Source organism: Trachypithecus francoisi, unplaced genomic scaffold (genome assembly GCF_009764315.1).
Source record: "Trachypithecus francoisi isolate TF-2019V2 unplaced genomic scaffold, Tfra_2.0 Lachesis_group1, whole genome shotgun sequence".
NCBI classification, from domain to species: Eukaryota; Metazoa; Chordata; class Mammalia; order Primates; family Cercopithecidae; genus Trachypithecus; species Trachypithecus francoisi.
Genome location: NW_022681454.1, coordinates 111,323,991 through 111,347,494, shown reverse-complemented (window position 1 = coordinate 111,347,494; position 23,504 = coordinate 111,323,991). Strand labels below are relative to the sequence as shown.

Sequence of the window (23,504 nt, the reverse complement as noted above, 5' to 3'; positions counted from 1 at the left end):
GTAATTTTACTTAAGTTGTGAATTTTTTAAAAAGGAATACTTTTTGGGGTTTTTGTTGTTGTCGTTATTTCTTCTAAAAAAAGAAAATAGAATATATGTGCAGAATGTGCAGGTTTGTTACATAGGTATACATGTGCCATGGTGGTTTGCTGCACCTACTGACCCATCCACTAAGTTCCCTCCCCTCACCCTCCACCCCCAACAGGTCCTGGTGTGTTCTTCCCCCTCTCTGTGTCCATATGTTCTTATTGTTCAACTCCCACTTACGAGTGAGAACATACAGTATTTGGTTTTCTGTTCCTGTGTTATGTACTGAGGATGACTTCCAGCTTCATCCATGTCCCTGGAAAGGACACTACCTCTTTCCTTCTTAATGCTGTATAGTATTCCATGGTGTATATGTACCACATTTTCTTTATCCAGTCTATCATTGATGGGCATTTGGGTTGGTTCTATGTCTTTGCTATTATAATTGGACTGCAATAAACACACGTGTGCTTGTGTCTTTATAATTGAATGATTTATATTCCTTTCAGTATATACCCAGTACTGGGATTGCTGGGTCAAATGGTATTTCTGGTTCTAGATCCCTGAGGAATTGTCATACTGTCTCCCATATGGTTAAACTAATTTATATTCCCACCAACAGTGTAAAGCGTTCCTATTTCTCTGCAGCCTCACCAGCACCTATTGTTTCCTGACTTTTTAATAATCACCATTCTGACTGGGCATGAGATGGTATCTCATTGTGGTTTTGATTTGCATTTCTCTGATGATCAGTGATGTTGAGCTTTTTTACATGTTTGTTGGCCACATAAGTGTCTTCTTTTGAGAAGTCTCTGTTCATATCCTTTGCCCATTTTTTGATGGGGTTGTCTTCTTGTAAATATGTTTAAGTTCCTCGTAAATTCTGGATATTAGACCTTTGTCAGATGGGTACATTGCAAAAATTTTCTCCCATTCTGTAGGTTGCCTGTTCACGCTGATGACAGTTTCTTTTGCTGTACAGAAGCTTTAGTTTAATGAAATCCCATTTGTCAATTTGGGCTTTTGTTGCCATTGCTTTTGGTGTTTTAGTCATGAAGTCTTTGCCTATGCCTATGTCCTGAATGGTATTGCTTAAGTTGTCTTCTAGGGTTTTTATGATTTTGGGTTTTACATTTAAGTCTTTAATCCATCTTGAGTTATTTTTTGTATAAGATGTAAGGAAGGGGTCCAGTTTCAGTTTTCTGCATATGGCTAGCCAGTTTTCTCAGCACCATTTACTGAATCGGAGATCCTTTCCCCATTGCTTGTTTTTGGCAGGTTTGTAGAAGATTAGATGGTTGTAGATGTGTGGTGGAGTTTTTGAGGTCTCTGTTCTGCTCCATTGGTCTATATATCTGTTTCAGTACCAGTACCATGCTATTTTAGTTACTGCAACTTTGTAGTATAGTTTGAAGTCAGGTAGCGTAATGCCTCCAGCTTTGTTTTGTTTTGTTTGGGGTTTTTTTTTTGGTTGTTTTTGCTTAGGATTTTCTTGACTATATGGGGTCTTCTTTGATTCCATATGAAATGTAAAAGTTTTTTCTAATTCTGTAAATAATGTAAATGGCAGTTTGATGGGAATAGTATTGAATCTATAAATTACTTTGGGCAGTGTAGCCATTTTCACAATATTCATTTTTCCTATTCATGAGGATGGAATGTTTTCAATCTGTTTGTTTCCTCTCTTATTTCCTTGAGCAGTGGTTTGTAGTTCTCCTTGAAGAGGTCTTTCACATCCCTGGATAGTTGTATTCCTAGGTATTTTATTCTATTTGTAGTGATTGCTGAATGGGAGTTCATTCATGATTTGGCTCTCTGCTTGCCTATTGCTGGTGTAAAGGAATGCTTGTGATTTTTGCACAGGGATTTTGTATCCTAAGACTTTGCTGAAGTTCCTTTCAGTTCAATAAATTTTGGGGCTGAGACGATGGGATTTTCTAAATATAAAATCATGTCATCTGCAAATAGAGACAATTTGACTTCCTCTCTTCCTATTTGAATCCTCCTTATTTCTTTCTCTTGCCTGATTGCCCTGGCCAGAATTTCCAAGACTATGTTGAATAGGAGTGGTGACAGAGAGCATCTTTTTCTTGTGCTGGTTTCCAAAGGGAATGCTTCCAGCTTTTGTCCATTCAGTATGATGTTGGCTGTAGATCTGTCATAAATACCTCTTATTATTTTGAGATATGTTCCATCAATACCTAGTTTATTAAGAGTTTTTTACATGAAGGGGTACTGAATTTTATCAAAGGCTTTTCTGTGTCTATTGAGATAATCATGTGGTTTTTTGTCTTTGGTTCTGGTTATGTGATAGATTACCTTTATAGATTTATATATGTTGAACCAGCCTTGCATCCCAGGGATGAAGGCAACTTGATCACAGTGGATAAGCTTTTTTTTTTTTGAAGACGGAGTCTTGCTCTGTTGCCCAGGCTGGAGTGCAGTGGCGCAATCTCAGCTCACTGCAAGCTCTGCCTCCCAGGTTGACGCCATTCTCCTGACTCAGCCTCTTGAGTAGCTGGGACTACAGGTGCCCGCCACCACACCCAGTTAATTTTTTGTATTTTTAGTAGAGACGGGGGTTTCACCGTGTTAGCCAGGATGGTCTCGATCTCCTGACCTCATGATCCGCCCGCTTCGTGCTGTTGGATTCAGTTTGCCAGGATTTTATTGAAGATTTTCACATTGATGTTCATCAGAGATATTGGCCTGAAGTTTTCTTTTTGCTGTTGTTGTTGTTGTTGTTGTTGTTGTGTCTTTCCAGTTGTGGTATCAGGATAATGCTGGCTTCATAAAAGGAATCTTCTTTTTCAGTATTAGTTACTTGGTTTAAACTAGAATATCTCGGACACAGTATTAGTGAAGCAAATTAATATTTTCAATAATTATCACCTGTTAAATGTGGAATATTATCACATTTGAAACAAAGACAAATGACTTCAGGTTATATAATGACTTTTAGCAAAGGACATGCTACACAAATCACTGGCATTTTTACATTGACTAAGACATCTTTCTATGTACAAAATCCTTTCAGTTAAATATTTAAGGTTTTCAAGTTACATGTGATTAACTCATCTGGTATGCATACTTTTGGGAATGATATAAATTTATTCATGGCATAGAATAATGCTTAAATCAAGCACTTACATCTCTTCAATATTCTATAGCTGGAATTGCCATGTGACCTAAGATCGTAACCTGTTCTTGCTCTGATTCAGCTTGGTTCATGCCTCACAAAACACAGCTGGACTCACTACCTGTGAATAACCTAGATTTTTGCGCTTTCCTTTTTATCCGACCCAATCTCAGCAGTTCTGCAACTGCTTCCCCATAATTCTACTTAGAGCTATATTTTACAAACTTTCCTGAAAGGCTGCATATATATACACACATACGTACACACATACATATGATACATATATGATGTATATGTGTGTGCATATATATATACACATGAAAGAACATCATGTTTTAAAAAGCACACCTTTAAAGAAAAACTATAGATAACAGAAGAAGGGATCTACTTAGGCAACCCTAGTTATGGAACATATTGCTTCCCATGGCAGAGCTGTATCCGACACTGGATCCTTTAAGAGTCCAGAGCATGAAGGTCACCTCTGAGCTCACATAAAAGACCGTATAACGAACTTCAGTTGAATTCGGCATTTTATATGCAAGCATAATCCTTTTACATGAAATAATTTTTCTTATTATTGGTTGTTCCTTAGAATGTGGCAGTGTCTCTCAAGCCAATGTTAAGCCATATCCCCTGGGCATAAAAAGAAAAAGCTTATACTCTTCTAATCTTTAATGCTATCGGAAATGCAAGATAAACATCATGTCTACAAATGAAGAAAACTGCTACTTTGTTTTAAAACTACATAGGCCAATTATTCACCCTTTGAGACTCATTTGTGAACTAACTTAACTCAGGACCTATCAAGAATTTAAAAAGCAAAATAAAAATTCTGCTTCATCATTCACCTGTGTAAATAAATCTCCGTATTTCTTTAATACTCAGTGCTAGGGAAACCCAGCAACACCAGGCTTACCATGCAGTACAAAGAGCACTGTCTTGGTAATCAGACAGTCCTGGCTTCTAATTTCGACTATGATTGCTGTTGTAAGCCAAATAACTTAAGTTCTCTGAATATCAAGTGCCTTGCCTATACAATGTGGATAATAAAAACTGTGATATACAGCTGTCATAAATATGAAAATGAAATAAGCACATAACATTTGACACAATGTAGATATCCAAAGATTGTTCACATTGCAGTTTCTCCCTCAGTTTGGAAGATCCTGGTAGAATATTATCTGGTGTCAACATGGCGGGTCAAATGACTGCTGTTTTTATTTTCTAAATTGTAGAAAACATGCATAAAGCATTATCACAGGAATCTAAAGGATATTTCCATAACTTCATAATTTATTGACAATTTATTGAAAGTAATTGGCTACTGACAATATACTGTGGTGTGTACATTCATCAGCTTTAATGTTAACTGAAACTGTGTCTGAAATTGGTGGGTTCTTGGTCTCGCTGACTTCAAGAAAGAAGCCATGGACTCTCGCTGTGAGTGTTACAGTTCTTAAACATGGTGTGTCCAAAGTTTGTTCCTTTGGATGTTCAGATGTGTCCAGAGTTTCTTCCTTCTGGTGGATTTGTGGTCTCGCTGACTTCAGGAGTAAGCTGCAGACCTTCTGGCTGTTACAGCTATTAAAGGCGGCACGTCTGGAGTTGTTCATTCCTTCTGGTGGGTTCGTGGTCTCCCTGGCCTCAGGAGTGAAGCTGCAGACCTTTGCGGCGAGTGTTAAAAGTTCACAAAGGTGGCGTGTCCGGAGTTGTTCTTTCCTCTTGTCCAGAGCTGTTCCTCCCTCCCTGTGTGTTCGTGGTCTCGCTGGCTTCAGGAGGGAAGCTGCAGACCTTCCCGGTGAGTGTTACAGCTCATAAACGTGGCGCGGACCCAAAGAGTGAGCAGCAGCAAGATTTAGTGTGAAGAGCTAAAGAACAGACCTTACACAGATAGCAAGGGGACCCAAGCTGGTTGTTGCAGTTGGCTTGGGCAGCCTGCTTTTATTCCCTTAGCTGATTCCACCCACATCCTGTTGATTGGTCGACTTTACAGAGAGCTGATTGGTCCGTTTCAACAGGGTGCTGATTGATGCATTTAAAAACCTTAGGTAGACAGAGTGCTGACTGGTGCGTTTACAATCCTTTAGCTAGACAGGAAAGTTCTCCTAAGTCCCCACCTGACCCAGAAGCCCAGACGGCTTGACTTCTCACTGGCACTTGCTGCGGGACGTTGCGGGTACTCCGGCAGCCCAGAGGGAGCTCATCTCCGGATCAAGCCCAGCAGGCCTGGCTGCGCAGCCTGGGGTCCGCCCCGGGAGCAGCCATGTGCAGCTCAGGCTCCCGTGGGCGCCTCTTCCTCCACACCTCCCCGCGAGCAGAGGGAGTCCGCTCCTGCCTTGGCCAGCCCCAGAGAGGGTCCCCCACAGCACAGCAGAGGGCTGAAGGGCTCCTAGAGTGCTTCAGCCAGAGTAGACACCGAGGCCCAAGAGGTGCCCAGAGCGAGTGAGGGCTGCTAGCACGTTGTCACCTCTCAAAACCTTACCTGGGATTATTGATAACCTTCACCAATGCTTCATACAGCTCTTTTTCAGTAACTGTCTTCCATTCTAGTAATATTCCCATTCCTTTTGCCTGTACTCTAGTCATAGTATCATAATGGTCTCCAAAGAGTGGAATTCCCACTACAGGCACACCATGATACATAGTTTCAAAAATACTGTTCAAGCCACCATGGCTCAGGAAGGCTTTAATCTTTGAATGCCCTGAAGAAAGATGAAAAAGAAAACAACTTACAACAGTATTACTCTACAGAAGAGATTTTCCCAGAAGTGTATTAAAACTGACACCACAGTAAACATGCATTTCAGATAAAGGATACCTAAAGCGTAATTTCACTGATTCCTGTTCTACACCAATTAAAATATTTGTTATATACATAATTGTCAGATTTTGATACATCAATTAAAAGCCATTTTTAGGTAGTTGAAATGTACGTTACTATTTTTAACACAAACACTGCATGACTAACATATTTAAATGGCCAATAATTATTAGGAAGCCAATGAAAGCAAGAAATGCCAAATACCAGAGTGAAAAAATAGACCTCTACTTTCTGGCTACTCAAATGTTTATCAATGTTAAAGTTAAAAACACTTTTTTAAACAAATATAAAGAAGGATTGGATTCCAGAAGTCAATGAAGAGTTTGTGTACTTCTCCAGAAAGAAATGTTATAATCACTATTTACAACATTCAAGTTCTATCAGCACTAGTATTTCACAATTTTAGGGTTTAATTTTACATTTATGTGCTCACACATGTAGATATAAACATTTATAATCGTTTCTAAGACATGAGACATCACATAACATCTAGTTGTTATAGGAATAAAAGAGATAATTTGTCAAAATTAATGTGGAAGTTCAAAACTTAGATTTGTTCTCCTAGTAAATGGCCTACATTTCCATAAAAGAGATCAAAAGTTTGGCATAAGAGTTGTAAAAACAAAACAAAACAAAACAAAAAACATTGTACCTAGGATATATGTTATTGGCCAGAAAGAAATTATACCTAGCTGAAATGTCGATCTTTTAAAATATACATGTGCCAGGTACAAAATTACTGTGTGTGGGAACCATGGTCTCAATGGTGCTCCCGGAGCTCTTCCATCCTGAAGTCCAGTGGAATTGGTTAGTCAGTGTCTATAGCCCTTACCCACAGGTGGCTTCTCTGACCCCTAGGTCCAACTAAAGGATCTGCCCTAGAAGTGGATTTCAATCTTTATTTTTAGCAAAAACCCCTGTCTTTGAACAAAACCAACCACCAAGCCCAACAGTAAAAAATAAAGCCGATCTGCTGTCTAAAGAGGAAGAGCTGGCTACGAGGGGAGGGAAAAGACATTGATTTAGTTCCTACTTCTCATCTTGGAAGAATCTTTTGATCATAGTTAGAAGCTATTAGAGGACTTACAAGGATCGTACCTATTGTTAAAAAAGATACTAATCTTGAAAATGTCAGAGAGCTGACATTGAGAAGCCTAGAGCGGCTATGGACTTGAGGAGGGTGCTCAGGCATGGACCTTGTAGTAGAGCCTCATGGTCAAAAAAAAAAAAAAAGAAAAAGAAAAAAAAAATTAACAAACATAAAACCCACACACAATAAAAGTTTAGATGTTCATACATAACAATGTCACACTGTTGCACTGAGGTAGTTGATAGCCAGGTTATCTTATTTAAATTTCCTGCTTCTTTCCTATCGTCTAAGGAATCTAAGTCATAATAGTAAAGCCATTAAAGACTTAAAAATAAAAAAATACAAATATCAAGAAAAGTAAATTGCCTTGTATTCTTTTTTCTTCAGTTTTAGCATATATAGAATAGTATTATAATAAGCTAAATGAAAAGAAATTACATACATAAATAAAATTCTTTACTGGTTTTTAGTTATACAATTTAATTTGCTGCTTTTTAGGAGAATCACTATAGCTGTATTAAAATATAGTTTCAATGTCTTAAAAGTATAAGTTAAAATCAAAGCCACTTTTACATAACATTAGGTGTATTATGGAAAAAATGGTGGTCAATATTGTCAAAATCAATCCCATTTTTATAATTTTTGTAATCAATAATATATTCAAGGATACTACGGCATTAACTTTTTCTAAAAATTTAATGAATAAAAATTTGCATTATTATTATCTGTGCTTATTGAACATAGAGTTAAATTATCTAGATTCAAACACACTTAAAAGACATGCATATAATAATCACTCTTTTAATTTTGAGAATCAGAATCCCCAAGATTAAATAATACAAAGTTCTTCAAAACTACCCAGTGATTTAGGACTAAACAGAGCAGAGAATCTAATTAAAGTTAAAATAAATTGACTGTTCCTCTCGTCTTCTGCTTCTTTTTGGTTTCAGACAAATGAATAACTTCTAATTTCTCTTGGTTCTCAGACCATCTGTAATAAATCTGTAACCCAAATCTACATTCTTATTGTTTTAACTGTTGTACTTTCACCTGATTACTCTAATTAAGCACAATCTTATTCACTACTAATTTATATAGTTTATTAAGTACATAATTTCCAGATAATTACAATTGGAGACTGGTCTAAAAATTTTAATATAGATGTCCAAATGTTTACATTTTACACACTCTTTTCCAATAAATAAAGACTTAAAATTTTGACCTCAAATTTAAGACTTGAAATACTGGATAAAAAACATAAAACTCTAACATTTACTACACACGTACCGTATGAACCTCTCAAGCAAAAAAAAAAAAAAAAAAATCACATTTATGTAATTAAAACCTAACAGCCAAGTAAGTAACCACAAATCATTTACTCACCAAGCAGGTCATTCTGTGGTAACCATTCTATGAGTTTAGTGTTGTTTCCTAGATTCTTTGGTTTGGGTCCTGAAAACCTAAAATGTACACCAGAAAATTAATCTTTTAAAATCAAACCTTACTCATAGTATGTGCTCTCTGATTAAAGTATGAGATTTAAAATAAATGTTCGATGATCTTTTGTTGATATTCTTAAGAATGAAACCATGCTTTGGTAACAACAAATATTTGATTAAGTTTCTTTTAAAAAACTTTCACTGGATGGAGGAAAAACATGAAATAATTTGCTTACATAGAGATCTATTTTCCATTGGCTCCTCACACCTATACACATACAGAGATAGGATTAAAAAAAACAAACAAACAAACAAATAAACCTACACTAGAAGTCATTCTCCACAAACAGTCAGAAGCTGGAACAAGAAGGGGCAGGGAGGGCTGCCACTGCTATGGCAGTCCATATCCCTAATCCTTAACACCCCAAGCCTGAGGGAAGGCACAAGTGTTGAAAGAAATCAGAAAGTTCTCTTCTTTAGCTTCACCAGAAATAAAAGTTTTGTGATGCAAAGCACATAATTACGGTGTTTTCTGCCTGATATTTAAAAGATAAAACATAAATATGCTTAACAACTAAGAGAGTGACAAAAGAGTCTGAACGGAGTAGACATAAACTGTCCTAAATGAAGCAGAAGTACTTTCTGGGGTTAAGCCTAATAGAGGAAACCCAATGGGACCAGAATCTGAAGGGAAAAGTCCTGAATAGTTAGAATAAAATAAATGTTATTGCATAGCTCAGCAGGGGGAGCTAATCCTTACTCATTTGTTATAAAGGGAAAATCTCTATTACTAAAAGCCTAATTGCAATGGCTTAAGGGGCACTTTCTTCTACTCATGGTAGTAACTATGGGACCAATGTTGTATCCCTAGAGTTCAACAGTGGTAGTATGTGCTCAATAAATACATGCTAAATAAAGTGTTCATGTCTGAGTTTTCAACATTGGGTTGGAAATTCCAAAGACAGTCATGTGTTGGCAATGCCTTCCAAAAGAAGCTATGGTCAATCTACGGTTCTGTCTTAAACTGTGTTAAATGGTAAATGATTGTGTTTTTAAAGGCCAGGTTTGTTAAATAAAATAAATCAAAAATATATGTAAAGGAGACAAAGTGGGAGCCAAAAAGAGTCCATGGTATTTTAGATATTTGTTAATCCATCATTTTCTTCCTCATTGCAAAACTGATTTGAAGGAGTATATAAAAAGGCATGCAATTAAAACTAACTTTTAAAATCATAATAAATAATAAAAGAGTAAATGAGGGTGGAACTCTGAGGGAAACATAAATATTCATCTGACACAAGGAAAAGTCATTCTGAATAATATTCTCTTTCTGTCCTATAGGTCAGAGGTTTCTTTATCCATCATAGAGCCTTATGAATTAATTCCTAAATTTCAATACGCTAAGAAACAAAATGAAAGTCAAGGGCATCTTGCTAATCTTGCCAGGGAAACAATGTGCTGTGCTTTACTGGGACCTGTGGGCTAAACAAAGAGATAACGAATGTCAATAACAAAGAAACAATCTACATTATTACCTTACCTCCAAATCACTTTTTGAGGCAATCTCCCCAGAGCTCCTGCCAGTTTGTTAGCAATGTCTTCTGAGAGATACTTGACACCAGCTCCAAAAGACACCAAGACAAAGCCATGTTCATTAGCACCATTTACCCATCTTTGGAGATCCTGTAAATCAAAACATGGCAGTAAGTTTTACAAAGATCAATCTAGTTTGTAATTGGTGTTATTAACAGCCCAGTTAAAAAAAAGAAACTTTTAAAGTAATGTTCTTAAACAATTAGAAAGTAAAGGATATATTTTCTTCTAAATAACTGCTTTTGTTTACATTTCATCTGATAATGCTAACCGAAATGAGGACATATAAACTACAACAAAAATAACTTAAAAAATAAGTAGCTAAAGGTTTAAAATCTCAGAAAAAGGGCAAAAATTGGAAATGATGATACATGGTCAGAAAATAATCTGTATGCAGACACAAGCAAAAGATGTGGATTAAACATATGAAAAATCAATCATACTGGCAAAAATTTGTTAATGCATCATTTACAAATTTTTGCCAGTATGACTGATTTGCATTGAAAATCAAATCAGTTCATTTTAAGAAATACCACCCTTACTTCATTTTATTGTATAGGCACAAGCTTGTTTTTCATGATGTCATCCCTTTGAATAAATCCTTGCCAAAGACACCCAGCTTCAGTTTCCCATAGGAAAACTAATAGAGCCAGGGCACATTGAGGAACACATTAACTCCATTGTAAGAATGATACACTTGCTGTCCATTGATGAGTCCTATGCCATAATGAAGTCACGAAAGCAGAAGCCTGACCCATTCTGTGTTCATAATGTGCAGAGTGAGCTGCCACAGTTATATATCATAGACTCTGCAGGTCTCTCACTCAGGAAGAATCAGCTATTGCCATGGTTGTGTCAGCCATGCTTCTGCATTTCGCACTTTGTAGCATAACCTGATTTGTAGCTAAGGAGTACTGCACAATAAGAAGTATCATCACGGCCAGGCGCGGTGGCTCACGCCTGTAATCCCAGCACTTTGGGAGGCAAAGACAGGCGCATCACGAGGTCAGGAGATGGAGACAATCCTGGCTAACATGGTGAAACCCCATCTCTACTAAAAATACAAAAAATACAAAAAAAAAATAAAAATAGCTGGGAGTGGTGGCAGGCACCTGTAGTCCCAGCTACTCAGGAGGCTAAGGCAGGAGAACCAGGGAGGTGGAGCTTGCAGTGAGCCAAGATTGTGCCACTGCACTCCAGCCTGGGTGACAGAGTGAGATTCTGTCTCAAAAAAAGCATCGTCACAATGGCATCACTGCACAGCTTAATTAATTATTTAATGGAACATTAAGCCTAAGTTTTCCTTCCTTTCCCTCTTCTATTCATTTTATCACCTAAAGAAATTTATATTCTCTATTGTACTCAGCAAGTGACTGATCACATTTTATGTCCCCCAAAAATTAGTGAATAGTGTCACTGCATGACCGAGAGTGATGACAGAAAGGAGGTACATCCTTCTAGCTACTGAATGAGTAAAATAGTCTACAATTATTTGGTAGGGAAGAAAATCTTACCAAAACATCATATTTTCCAGGAAGCTCTGTTTATAAATACAGATAATCCTTGACTTGTGATTTTTCAACTTTATGATGCTGTGAAAGCTATACTCCTTCAGTAGAGACTGTACTTCAAATTTTGAATTTTGATATTTTCCAAGGCTGGTCATACGCCTGAACAGTGACAGTGAGCTGTAGCACTTAGTAATGCAATCATGAGGGTGAGTGGCCAACACACAACTGTGTACTGTCTTGGCAGATGATTTTGTCCAAATGTAGGCTAATGGAAGTGTCCTGAGCACGTTTAACGTAGGCTAGGCTATGACGTCAGTATGTTAGGTGTATTAAGCACATTTTGACTTAAAGTATTTTCAACTTATGATATCCGGACAGAACCCCACTGTAAGTCAAAGAACATATGTATATAAAAGAAATACAGACTATATCAATTTTGAATTAAAACTTTTATATTCTGTTACATTTACCGAGAATATGTAAGATGCTGAAAATTTAACAGTGTTATCCAAAGATTGAAAGTAATAAACAAGAGCAGAATGATTTAAAATTTTATATACAGTCCTAAGTTAGATGTACTTAAAATCAATATAAATCAATATAAATCAAAATAAAATCAATATAAAACAGTAAAATCATATGAATACATATGGTGTACGTAAGTACCAAATATAAGCCTTTACTGATATGTAAAGGAGTAGGAAAATTCATGTTCATCATGTTTCCTTCAGGAAAAAAAAACTCAGTACTTTTAGAAGATAATATTCCACTTGGCTTAGAAGGAAGAGTGGGAACCAAGGTGACATGCAAATTCCTATTTCCTGAGTTGGAGGAAAAAGGCCAGAACAGAGACAGTGAGCAAGTGGATGCCTTACTGTCCCTCAATGTAACCCCTCCTCATGATTTCTAATCTTCAGCCTAAATTCACAGAACATTTGGTGTGATGAATGCTTTATGAGAACATTGAAGGGGTTGGGTTTTGGATTCAGTTGACAAGCAGGTGATTCTGGAGTCATGAACAGATGCAAGAGCCAGACGTGGAAGCGATTTTAAATTTGCTGCTCACGGCAAAACTTTGAAATTGGAACTTCACGGAAAAGTATACTGATATCTTCTGGTGGGTTGGGAGGCCCTCAGGATATCTTAGCCATATATAAAAATACAGGCTTTTTTGGAACTTAAGACCCAGTTACAAAAGGCAAATTTATTTAATAACAGCTCTTAGAAAACAAACTTCATGGTAAATGTGTTCAACACACACATACACACACACACACACACACACACATAAATCCTAACTCCAGAAATGTAACATTTTTAGAAGTAAAAGTACTTCTGTTCCTGGTCAAATAACTTCTGCTCCTGGTCAAATACCAAATTTTAAAACTGGACTAAATAATTCTTTTATAACAGCAACAAAATCCATAAAGACCTAAGAATAAATCTAACAGAAATATACCAAATATACATGAAGAAAACATGAAAACTTGACTAAAGGACAAAGAAGGAAGGAAACCTGAATAAATGGGGACAATAGAACATGATGACAGAGACAATCAGCTATCGATTGAAGAAAAAAATACAAGATTCTATCTCTCCTCTAGTAGCAGTCAAAGAGAATTGTAAGTTAAATTGATTTATAATTTTAAAAAGACATTTTAAAAATCAACAAAATAATTAATAGACTGACAGAAATATTTACAATACACATAATAAGGGACTAATACTAAAATAAAATAGGGGGAATAAAACCACAAACACCAGAAAACCAGAAAGCACCCAATTCACAGAAGAAAACTAAATGGTATAAACATTAAAAGAACCTTTGTTTCACATGACTAATCAGAGAAACAAATTCAAATTGTTTTCATATTGTCTATATAGTGCTCTGTTGATATGTAATATTTCATTAATATTTAATTCATTTTAAAGAATAGAACCTAGAATTTACCCTTTAAGTATTATTGTTTTGTAATTTTCTTGTAACTGTTTTTGTTTGTTTGCTGGAAGCATAAATGTCTTTTCTTAAATGGCCTCTGGGTTTACTGTTATTAGCAAGCCTTTTCCACTTCAAAATTATCTTTTAAATGGTTCATATTTTCTTTTCATAATTTTACAGTATAACTTCTTTAATGTTTTAATCTTTTAAACAATGAGTATTTATTTTGAAGGAAAGAATAACAATGACATCCATCTTTATTTTTAACCAAATTGTTAGCCAGTCTTCTCAACATTAGTTATTTAATATCTCATCATCTCAATTGTTTGAAATGCCACCCTCACAGTCTGTTTCTGAATTCTCTTCTGTTCCAATGATCTATCCATCTCTGTGCCAGTGCCAAGAATTTTATTTTACAGTTTTATATTTGGAATGTTAGACTTTATTACTTTTCATTTTGGGGATTCTGTTAGTTACTCTTATACTTAGTATAGTTTTTAAGGACTCATCTTTTTTGGTAACTCATCAATGGTCATTTACTACCAGTACTACTACTTCTTAAGTAAGTTATGAATATTTGTGTGTAAGGTACAGAATAAGCTTTCCATTTCACTCAATACAGGAATTTAGAAATTGCATTGTCTTTTACAGTAGGCCAGCACTGCATGCACATTTCTCCACTAGATGGCAGGACAGGAAAGGAGCGATGTCTGGGCTCAACCTGCTTACGTGCCCAAACCCCACTACCTATATGGGTATAGGGGAACCTACACCAAGGGGAAGAAGTGACATTTTCAAATTGAAAAGAAAATGATCACAATAAGGGACCAAATACTGAACCGGAAATTAGCAACACTCATAGGCGCTCTCCTCGCTACATTAGAATGAATAATTCCATTCCTATGCAACTTGAGTAACAGATGTCTACCTATACTTAGCTATAAAGTCTATGTTTTTGAAAAGACAACCTCACAATAAAAATAATCATTTTATCTTCTTGTAGGATTAAGTCATCTGTTTGAAGTCTTTTATGGGAAAAGTTAGCATAATAAGGAAATATGGATTAATATACATTCTATTTCCCATAATCAGATGCTATATGTTAAGCATTTGCATTTGTTTTAATGATCACGATCTGGATAGACACTGATTTGTTTCTAGTATTGCCAGATTTCTTATCCTAGAGTAATTATATACCAAATGCCTTGACTGGACCACAGGAAGAATGAAGCAGTGAGGGGTGTTTTGTCCTCCCATGTCCCTCCATGTGGTGCTGTCCAGCATAAGCCGATAAAACAGCCTAGCTCTGTGAGGCTGGAGATGGGGCAGAATAGAAGCTAAGCAATGTACCAGAGTGAGACTCGGGGAGCAACTACTCCCAAAGTATAAAATTTTCATTATTTTCAGGTAATGTTTTGATATTAGGGACATCAAAGAATAGAAGATGGTGAAAAAATATTCAAAGAAGTGGAAAGCAAGATCTTGAAACTTTTAGAGAAGACAGTCATTGGGTAATGCCTTCTTAAAAATATACTCTGTAATCCCAGCACTTTGGGAGGCCGAGACAGGCGGATCACGAGGTCAGGAGATCGAGACCATCCTGGCTAACACGGTGAAACCCCGTCTCTACTAAAAAATACAAAAAACTAGCCAGACGAGGTGGCACGCACCTGTAGTCCCAGCTACTCGGGAGGCTGAGGCAGGAGAATGGCGTAAACCCGGGAGGCGGAGCTTGCAGTGAACTGAGATGCAGCCACTGCACTCCAGCCTGGGCAACAGAACCAGACTCTGCCTCAAAAAAAAAAAAAATATATATATATATATATATACACATACACACACTCATCCCCCTATCCAAAAATAAAAAATTTTTACTCATTGTGGTCAATGTAAAATACATCCCAATGCAAGAAAATCATAAGTAGCTTCTTAAAAATGAGCTTCAGAAACAATGCAAGAATAATTACAAGTTGAACGGTGCAAGCCGACCTCCATCCTTGCTATCCTGGATTATGAGGACATCAGAGTCTTTTAGACCTCTAGAGAGGATAACAGGTCTGAGGTGTGGGGACACACCAGGCTGTTATGTTTGCACTCCAGATCTCTCCTGATACCAGCCTGCAACCCAAACCCACTCCTTTCTCTCCCCCAAGAATGGGAGCCTTGAGAAGGGGCCAGCACAGTGGAGAAACCTATAACACTGCATCCTTTGTTTGTCTCATCCATTCTGAGGAAAAGAATGCCTGGACTGTGAGAGAATCCTACACAGAGATGATAATGGGAGATGAGGGGGGTGGGTGTTGGAGTTCCTTTTCTTATTCCCAACACCAACAGCAATAGGCCTCTTTTCCCATTTAATGTTTCTGATATAAAGAATGCTCTGCTTTAGTCAGGTGGGTTGCAAAGAATTTCATTCTGCAAAATTTAGTAGGTAAAATGATAGTGAACATTTTGATATAAAATGCTTTTTAAAACAATCTTGGGATATCAAATATGATTTCTGACTACTGCTAATATAGGTAACCAAGACTTATTAAACGAAACAAAACAAAAAGCACTTACAATATAAAGGTCACTATTCAAAATAAAAATGCACCAATCATTGTTTTCACTGATTTGTTTGGCAGGAGGCTTGTTTCAAACCCGAATTCCACAGTTTGCTGTATGATCTTAATTATGCCACCTATTCTCTCTGAGGGCCAGCTTCCTCATCTCTAAAAATACTTATGATACTTTACAAGGACACTGCAGAGATTAAATGAGATTAAATATATAAAAGTGCTTTCTCAACTAAAAATTATGCTGTTCTTTTCCCTGGCCATGATATCTGATAAGTAATACACAGATCATGGACTGAAATGATAAATACATTGAGAAAAGGAAAAAAAAGTTCATTCTGCAACAAGATATTTTCTCTCAGTTATATTTGTTCACGTTTTAGATTTTTCAGAATAAAGCTGTTTAAAATACATAGATGAGTAGTACAAAAAGTGTTTACATGTAGCATCAAATCTAGTTTTCAGTTTTTCAGAAAACTCAAATGATTTCCCAGATCATCTGTAAGTGTATAAACTACAATTATCCTACAACAGCAATAGAGATCAATGCCAAGGCAATGGTTCTATTTTTTAAATCTCAAAAGATGCCTTTAACATAGTGAAAGCTCAGGAGAATGAAATAAGCAACCAGAAGGGTGTATTCATTTCCACTGAGATTCTGCAGTATCGGTTTTTCTTCATTGCGAGCTTGATTAATTTTGCCAGTACAGTTACAATTAAAATAAGTAAGCAAAATTTGAAACCCTGAGTTGACTTTGAAAAGCTAAATTTTCAAGGTTCTTAAGACCTTCAAGGAGCTGAACACAAGCAGCAGGGACATCCTGAGGATATGATGATGGCAAGACACTGAGGAGATATGGAAAGTAACCATGAGATAGAAAAAAAAAAAGACAGAAATAATAAACGGAGGTGAAACTCTCACCAGAAAAAAAAAAAAAAATCACTACAGAAATGACATCTAAATCTTTATGTTACGAAAGAAAACTGATGAATGGACTCGGAAACCCACCTAATTTGCTGGGTCACTATTTGATAAATGATTATTTGATAGCCATGACCAGCTGCTATGTGCCATATCTGACACTTGGGACATATCAAAACATAAATAAACAAAATGTTCTGTCTTCAGAGAGTTTATATTTTTTAAAGAGGCCATACCTACAGTAAGTAGATATGGGAAAATGAAGAGCAGATAAAGTATTGAAATCTGGCCTCAGACTCATCAGATACCAATATTTTATCTACTCTTCATTCCCCCAAATGCAGCCTGCCATTGGGTACCTGAAACTTCCCCAGCACATCAAAATTATTTACCAAGATCGAAACAAAATATCTCCTCTATTGTTCTCCCCTGTGAGACCTGTTCTTTCAACAGGGCACCTACCACACTTCTTGCAGCATGTGAGTTTATGCACAAGACTTTTGTTCTCCTAGGTGTGAGATGCAGTAGGTGCTCAATACTTATTTCTTTTAATAAATCAAGAAAGCTAACAGTAATCTAAATCTTTGAAAGGATAAACAACAAGTACACTGCTTTATTTTGCTGTTCAGTTAATTGGATACATAACACTGTCTTTTCCCTAGAACTTAAACTATTGAGCACTTTAAAGAAATGTCTCCTTTTAAAAATCAAGCTTAGCTACTAAATTATGTGACCTACATAAACAAAAGAAAGGTAGTCTGCTAGCTAATCTGTCTGCCTTCATTCTTTCCAGAAAAAAAAAAAAAAGCAAAAAGAAAACATCCAACATTTTTTTCATGATAATCAGTATTACGCCATAACGACACAGAGATTGGTGAGAAATATTTATATAGCTTCCAAGTCTGATTACCAAGATAAAATTAGTAATGTGACAGTGAAGAAGTCTTGTATGTAACGCCTTAATCAAATGATCAAAGTGGATATCATCAATAATGAAGCAAATCAAAATCATGTACCAGCTAATCAGATGCAATATGCAGAATATAGCATCCCTTCTGTGATATTCCTGTAAGGATGCATAACCTGAATCCAATTACGAGGAACATATGATAAACCCAAATTGAGGAACATTCTATACAACAGGCCAATATCCTTCAACAACATCACAATAATGAGAATCAAAGAAACACTGAATAAATGTTCAAGAAGAAGGAGCCTAAAGACACATAGCAAATAAAGGCAACAGATAATTCTGAACTGGATCCTTTCCTTATTAAGTACATTATTAGGGGATCTTACAAAATTTCACTGAGGTGTAAGACTTAGATGGTAGTAATATATCATTGTTCATTTCCTTATTTTGATGGTTTGTATTGCGATTATGTAGAAAAACATCTTCAAGTGCACAAAATGTATATCAATGTTTTGGAGGGTGACAGAGTATCATATAGAAATCTTATTGTCAGATAGTTCTGTTGAAAAAGAACTTTGAACTGAGTTTGCAAATTTCCTGTATACTTAGTATTGTTTTAAAAATAATGTATTGGGGGATTGTTATATTACAAAAGAAAAATTAAATAAAAAGAATACGGCTTTCAATTTAACAATTCCACAGGAGAAACATGGTTTACTATCAACAAGTATACCATCAAGTAACAAATGCCACCACCTAGAATAAGCCCCTGGAACCAATGACCTTTGTTTCAAAACAACTTATGTGGACTTCCTTTTGTCTCTAAAAGCTTCCCCTTACTTCAGACCCCTCAGATGCATCCATGGTCTGCAACAGCATGCATATCCAGCATTGCAGACCCTTGCTATTCCCAAATAAACTGTTTTAGAGAAAAAACACACAAAACAAACAAAAACAAATATCCCAGGATTCTGGATGATGCAAACTAAATAAATAAAAGTTTATTGTGGAAAAATCTAGATAATAGATTAATTTTTATTTTTAAATTTAAACTTCCCTCCATCAATTTCAGTACCTGAATAACATAATGAGCTGCAAGTTACTTAAAACAAACAAACAAAAAAACTAGATACCGGGAATTGGTAAGTGGTCTATTTGGTAAAAACAATGTAGGCAAATATAAATTATTAGTCATACTTGAAAATTATAAAACCATAGAAAAAGACATAGGAATTATATTATGTGGCAGACTGTATGTTCCCATGAACAGCTAAAGTAGTATTTCCAGTCCCACATGTGCTTTCAGAATGTCCCCCATCAAGAGGTGCTATGTCCACACTGTATAAACTTGGGCAGGTAAGCCTTGGTTGACTCATGACTTCTCTGTTCAATTGATTACAGAAGAAATAATCCTATGTGACTTCTTAGGTTAGCTCATAACAAAAGATACACTTGACACCTACTTCTCTCTCTTGCAACACTCACCCTTCCTTTCCAACCACCGTGCTGTATCAGTAAAGAAAGCAACATGAAGACAAGAGTAGGTGTTATAGTTAATAGCTCAACTAAGGTCTCAGCCAACAGCTAATCTTAACTGTCAAACATGAGACTGAACAAGCCTGAGGATGATTCCAGCCTCTAGCTCTCAAGAGTTCTAGCTGATTCCCCAGACAGTATAGAGCACAGAAAAGTAGTTCCTGCTATTCTGTCTGAATTCCTCACCTGTAGGTATAATAGATGGTTGCTTAAACGTCACCAGGGTAGATTTTACAGCTCTAGGGACTGAAATGTCTTAATGCATCTTCATTTGGTTTCTTTCTCAAGAGTCATAAAGGGATCTGAAAAACAGCACTAAGAGATCCACATGAGGTCCCTAACATTTTTTTTTCTCATAAAGATCAGGGAGAATAGAACATAACTGAATACCTACTTTGTGACTTTAAACCCATTAAGTTATCTCTTCTAAGAAAATGTGAGAGAGAATAAAGTTGAGGCCCAATAATAGCAAATAACCTACTTGTAATCCACTAACCTACGGTCCTCAACAACACTTCAACAAAGAAAATGTAATACTTATTGAGTATATTTCCAAAATAATTCTGGTAGCTATATTCCCTTTTGAAGTCCACTGATATTAACAACAAAGACAGAGAGCAGTGCAGATCTTGTTTAACCTGCATGCATATTCATTTAATCAATAATTCAATATCAGTTAACAGACTTTTACTGGTCACCTTCTATGTGCCAGGCACCAGGTGCCAGGAATATAAGAGAGCAAGATATGGTTTCCTCCTCAGAAGTTCATAGTCCATTTCAGATTCATGAGCTTTATTAACAGCACATTAATACTGCCTCTGCCCTATTTCCTAACTAAAGACTGGGGAAATAAAGAGTCTGAAAATAAATAATAAACTTTCCAAAAATGCACTTACATTAAATCTCTGTAAATTATAGCCCAGTTTTATCTTGATTTCAGAGTTGAATTTCTAAAGGAACAGTTTAGTGATAGGCAATTAAAGGTTGCACACCAACATTTCCAAACCAATTAGAAATACATTTATAATCAGTTAAATTATGTCAAAAATTCATTGGCAACTAAAGAATCCATTCTTAACGAAACTTTCTCTTTTTCTAAAGTAATACTGATAGTTAGCATTTCTAGATTATACATCTGTATAGAGAAACAGTAAGTGCAGGACTTGGCTAAAACAGGTCAAGTTCACATAATTTCCAGGGTAAAACACTCAAGTAGATCCTTCCAGGTCAATGACAATATCAAAGTATACTTGAGTCAGCTTCTCTCAAATGCCTAATGTAGTACGTATAAAGCTAGGCAAAGATCACAATATGCAATAAGGTCATATCCTATGACTATGACCTCATGGATATATCCACTAGCTCTAGTGTTTCTATCTTATGAACATGAACAGCATACATGTTCAAGGAAAGAGAAGTCTTTTAACTTTTATGGGGTGACTATATAGACCAGAAAACTAGGAACCGATCACCCCTTCTCCTCCATCTCACTCCCCACCTTTCATAATCTATTTCTACAACTATTCAGGAAGTAAACTCGTTTGCAACAAAGTCAATGATCCAGAAGGGTAGGGGCAACGGTGCATTAATCCTGGGATGAGTGACTTGGTCATCTCAGGGAAAGCTTTTGTGCCTTGGGCAGAAACATGCAGAGCCATGGTACAGTGATTGCTAGACTGTGTACTCTTCCATGTACTACCTCATATAAAACCAATTTAAAAATAAATCTTATTATTTGCCTGCATAAACAATAAGATCAGAATAAGATAAAAATCCTAATTGGACCCAGCAAAGACTCCAATGTTAGAATAAACATCAGTTATCAAACAGAGATATTTGGGGTTGCTATGACCCTCAGCCTCCCCTAAAGCAGCTGACCTGCCAAGAATACTCTTTCATCTCATTATATTCTATAGAGCCAATTCTGTGGAACTAAAATTTGGATTTATGTGCTCTTCTAATCCTTCAATGCCATGACTTCTTTCCATTAATACAATTTATCGCTATGCTCACAGAGAAGTCTGTAATAGAAGTATATCTTCGAATAAGCAGCACAAAATGTACTTTCTCACCAGTTTCTTTTTATCTTAACTCCTAGGCCCTCTCATAAAAGTTCACTTCCCAATGCCAACCAGTTTAGTTTAAAAGTCCTATTAAGATACTCTCCATTCAATGCCAATGCTCAAGTTCTCTACACTAGTTACTTAAAAAAAAATACCTATGAGAAAAATCTTGAAATTTTCATTGGTCCAACTACCAGCTGACATCCAAGGTCCTTCTGTTTCTTACTTCCTACTCTGACCAACACTACACTGTTCTACATTCCCTTAGCTTATCCCATCCTTGACCACTCTGATGACTTTGTTCACTCTGAATCCCTTTGTTAGAAGAACTTCCATGTACTGAAATTCAACAAGTCCTTCAAGCTCAGCGCAAATGCTACCTTCAACAGAGCCTTCCAGGTCAATTGAAATGCCACTTACTACATCAATTCATGTCTAATTATGCCAAAGTTAAGAATTTATCTTATTTGACAGTACTTTACAGCTTCTTTGGTTTTGTTCATATTTGCACATGTAATAAAATTATTTGTATACATATGTCATCTTTTTTTGCAGACTATAAATTCCTTTCATTTCAAGGCATCCAAATAGTGTATTGCCCATAATTTGTGTACACTCAATAGTCATTTGATAGCTTATATTTTTCATTGTTTGCTAAATCAAATCCGTAAGAAATTCACCAACTTATAAGAGTTTATTCAATAATTCATTTGTAAATCTTTTCAGAAATCTATGCACATTTTCCCAAAATGTTATTGCTATACATGATAATTTAGGATAAAGTTACACTTCAGTATTTCAGGTATATTTTGGATTGATGATTACTTCAAAAGACATTTGGAAGATACCTTAAGGTCCTGGGTACCACAAATTAATGTACTTCTAATCCTGGGTGTCAGAGAATGACAGACTCTCTGCATATGCTTAACAGTGAGCATGTTAAACAGCGCATGAATCTAAGATATGTTTGTAACAGAGAGGGCAGGAGGAAAACCCATATCAGGGTATTTCAGCAAGATGGCAGAAGTGGTGTATATAAGGAAAACTAGTTTGTTCTTGCTTTTAATCTTGAAATTGCCTTAAATTTCACATAAAATTAAAATGAGACGTGAGACTTCTATATTTGTAAAAGAGAAACATCTCTAAAGAAAAAAGCCTAAGTAATAATTCCTAGAAAAGAACACTTGAAGTACTTGAAGTACTCCCAGTTGTGGAAAAATGGAAAGAGCCAATCATAATTTGTCAAGTCTTTTCAAGCCAAACTCTTTGCATATTTTCTTGGTGTAGTTTATTTTACTATGTAACTTCACAGGAAATTTGGTAAGAGACACTGCTTACTAAAATGAAAATTGAAAAAAATGGGGAAGTAATTTTCCCTGCTAAATTAACAGCTACAACGAAAACTTATGCTGGCAAAGATCTCAAATATCTTGTCAAGTTCTAAAAACCTGAGTCTAAGATTAGGCAATTGGAGAACACAAGTACAGAAGGAATGCTAAGTAAAGTACAGATCAGATCTTTCCAGGATCAATCAAGTAAGGAGTTTTTGAAAAGGTGAGTTTCAGATAGGGAAGTCTATTTTAGAGACAGGAAATGGTAGGATGAAAGAGGATGTTTTGGTCAAAGGAAATGACATGTTCTATGAAAAAAAAAAAAAAGGTGTTGCAGGATAGAAAAAAAAATTTGCATATCTGCAGAAGCAAAACCTTTGTATGAAAAAGCAAGAAAGGAATATATCAGTGAAAGAGTAGGTGGAAAGGTTTTTGTTTGTTTTTTTGTTTTTGTTTTCTTTTGTTGTTGTTGTTGTTTTTAAACAAAGCCCTGAATTTATGAGTTCATTCTGGATTCCTGTAACCTGAAGACTGATTCTAACAAACTGAATATGCCACAAAATAGATAAAAAACCAACGACCAAAAGTCAGAAACATCCCCAGGAAAACAATTATTTCTAAG

General features: G+C 36.0%; 1 protein-coding gene across 3 annotated transcripts in view; it reads right to left on the bottom strand.

Annotated features, from left to right (window-relative positions):
* Window positions 1–23,504, bottom strand: part of UGT8 (UDP glycosyltransferase 8) — an 81,197-nt gene that overhangs the window by 5,107 nt on the left and 52,586 nt on the right. For all 3 annotated transcript variants that reach the window (XM_033215101.1, XM_033215102.1, XM_033215103.1), the window contains 3 exons: window positions 10,057–10,199; window positions 8,461–8,537; window positions 5,649–5,868 (listed from right to left, as the gene is read on the bottom strand). In XM_033215101.1, coding sequence (XP_033070992.1) covers window positions 5,649–5,868; window positions 8,461–8,537; window positions 10,057–10,199 — 440 coding nt within the window. The remainder of the gene's footprint in view (window positions 1–5,648; window positions 5,869–8,460; window positions 8,538–10,056; window positions 10,200–23,504) is intronic.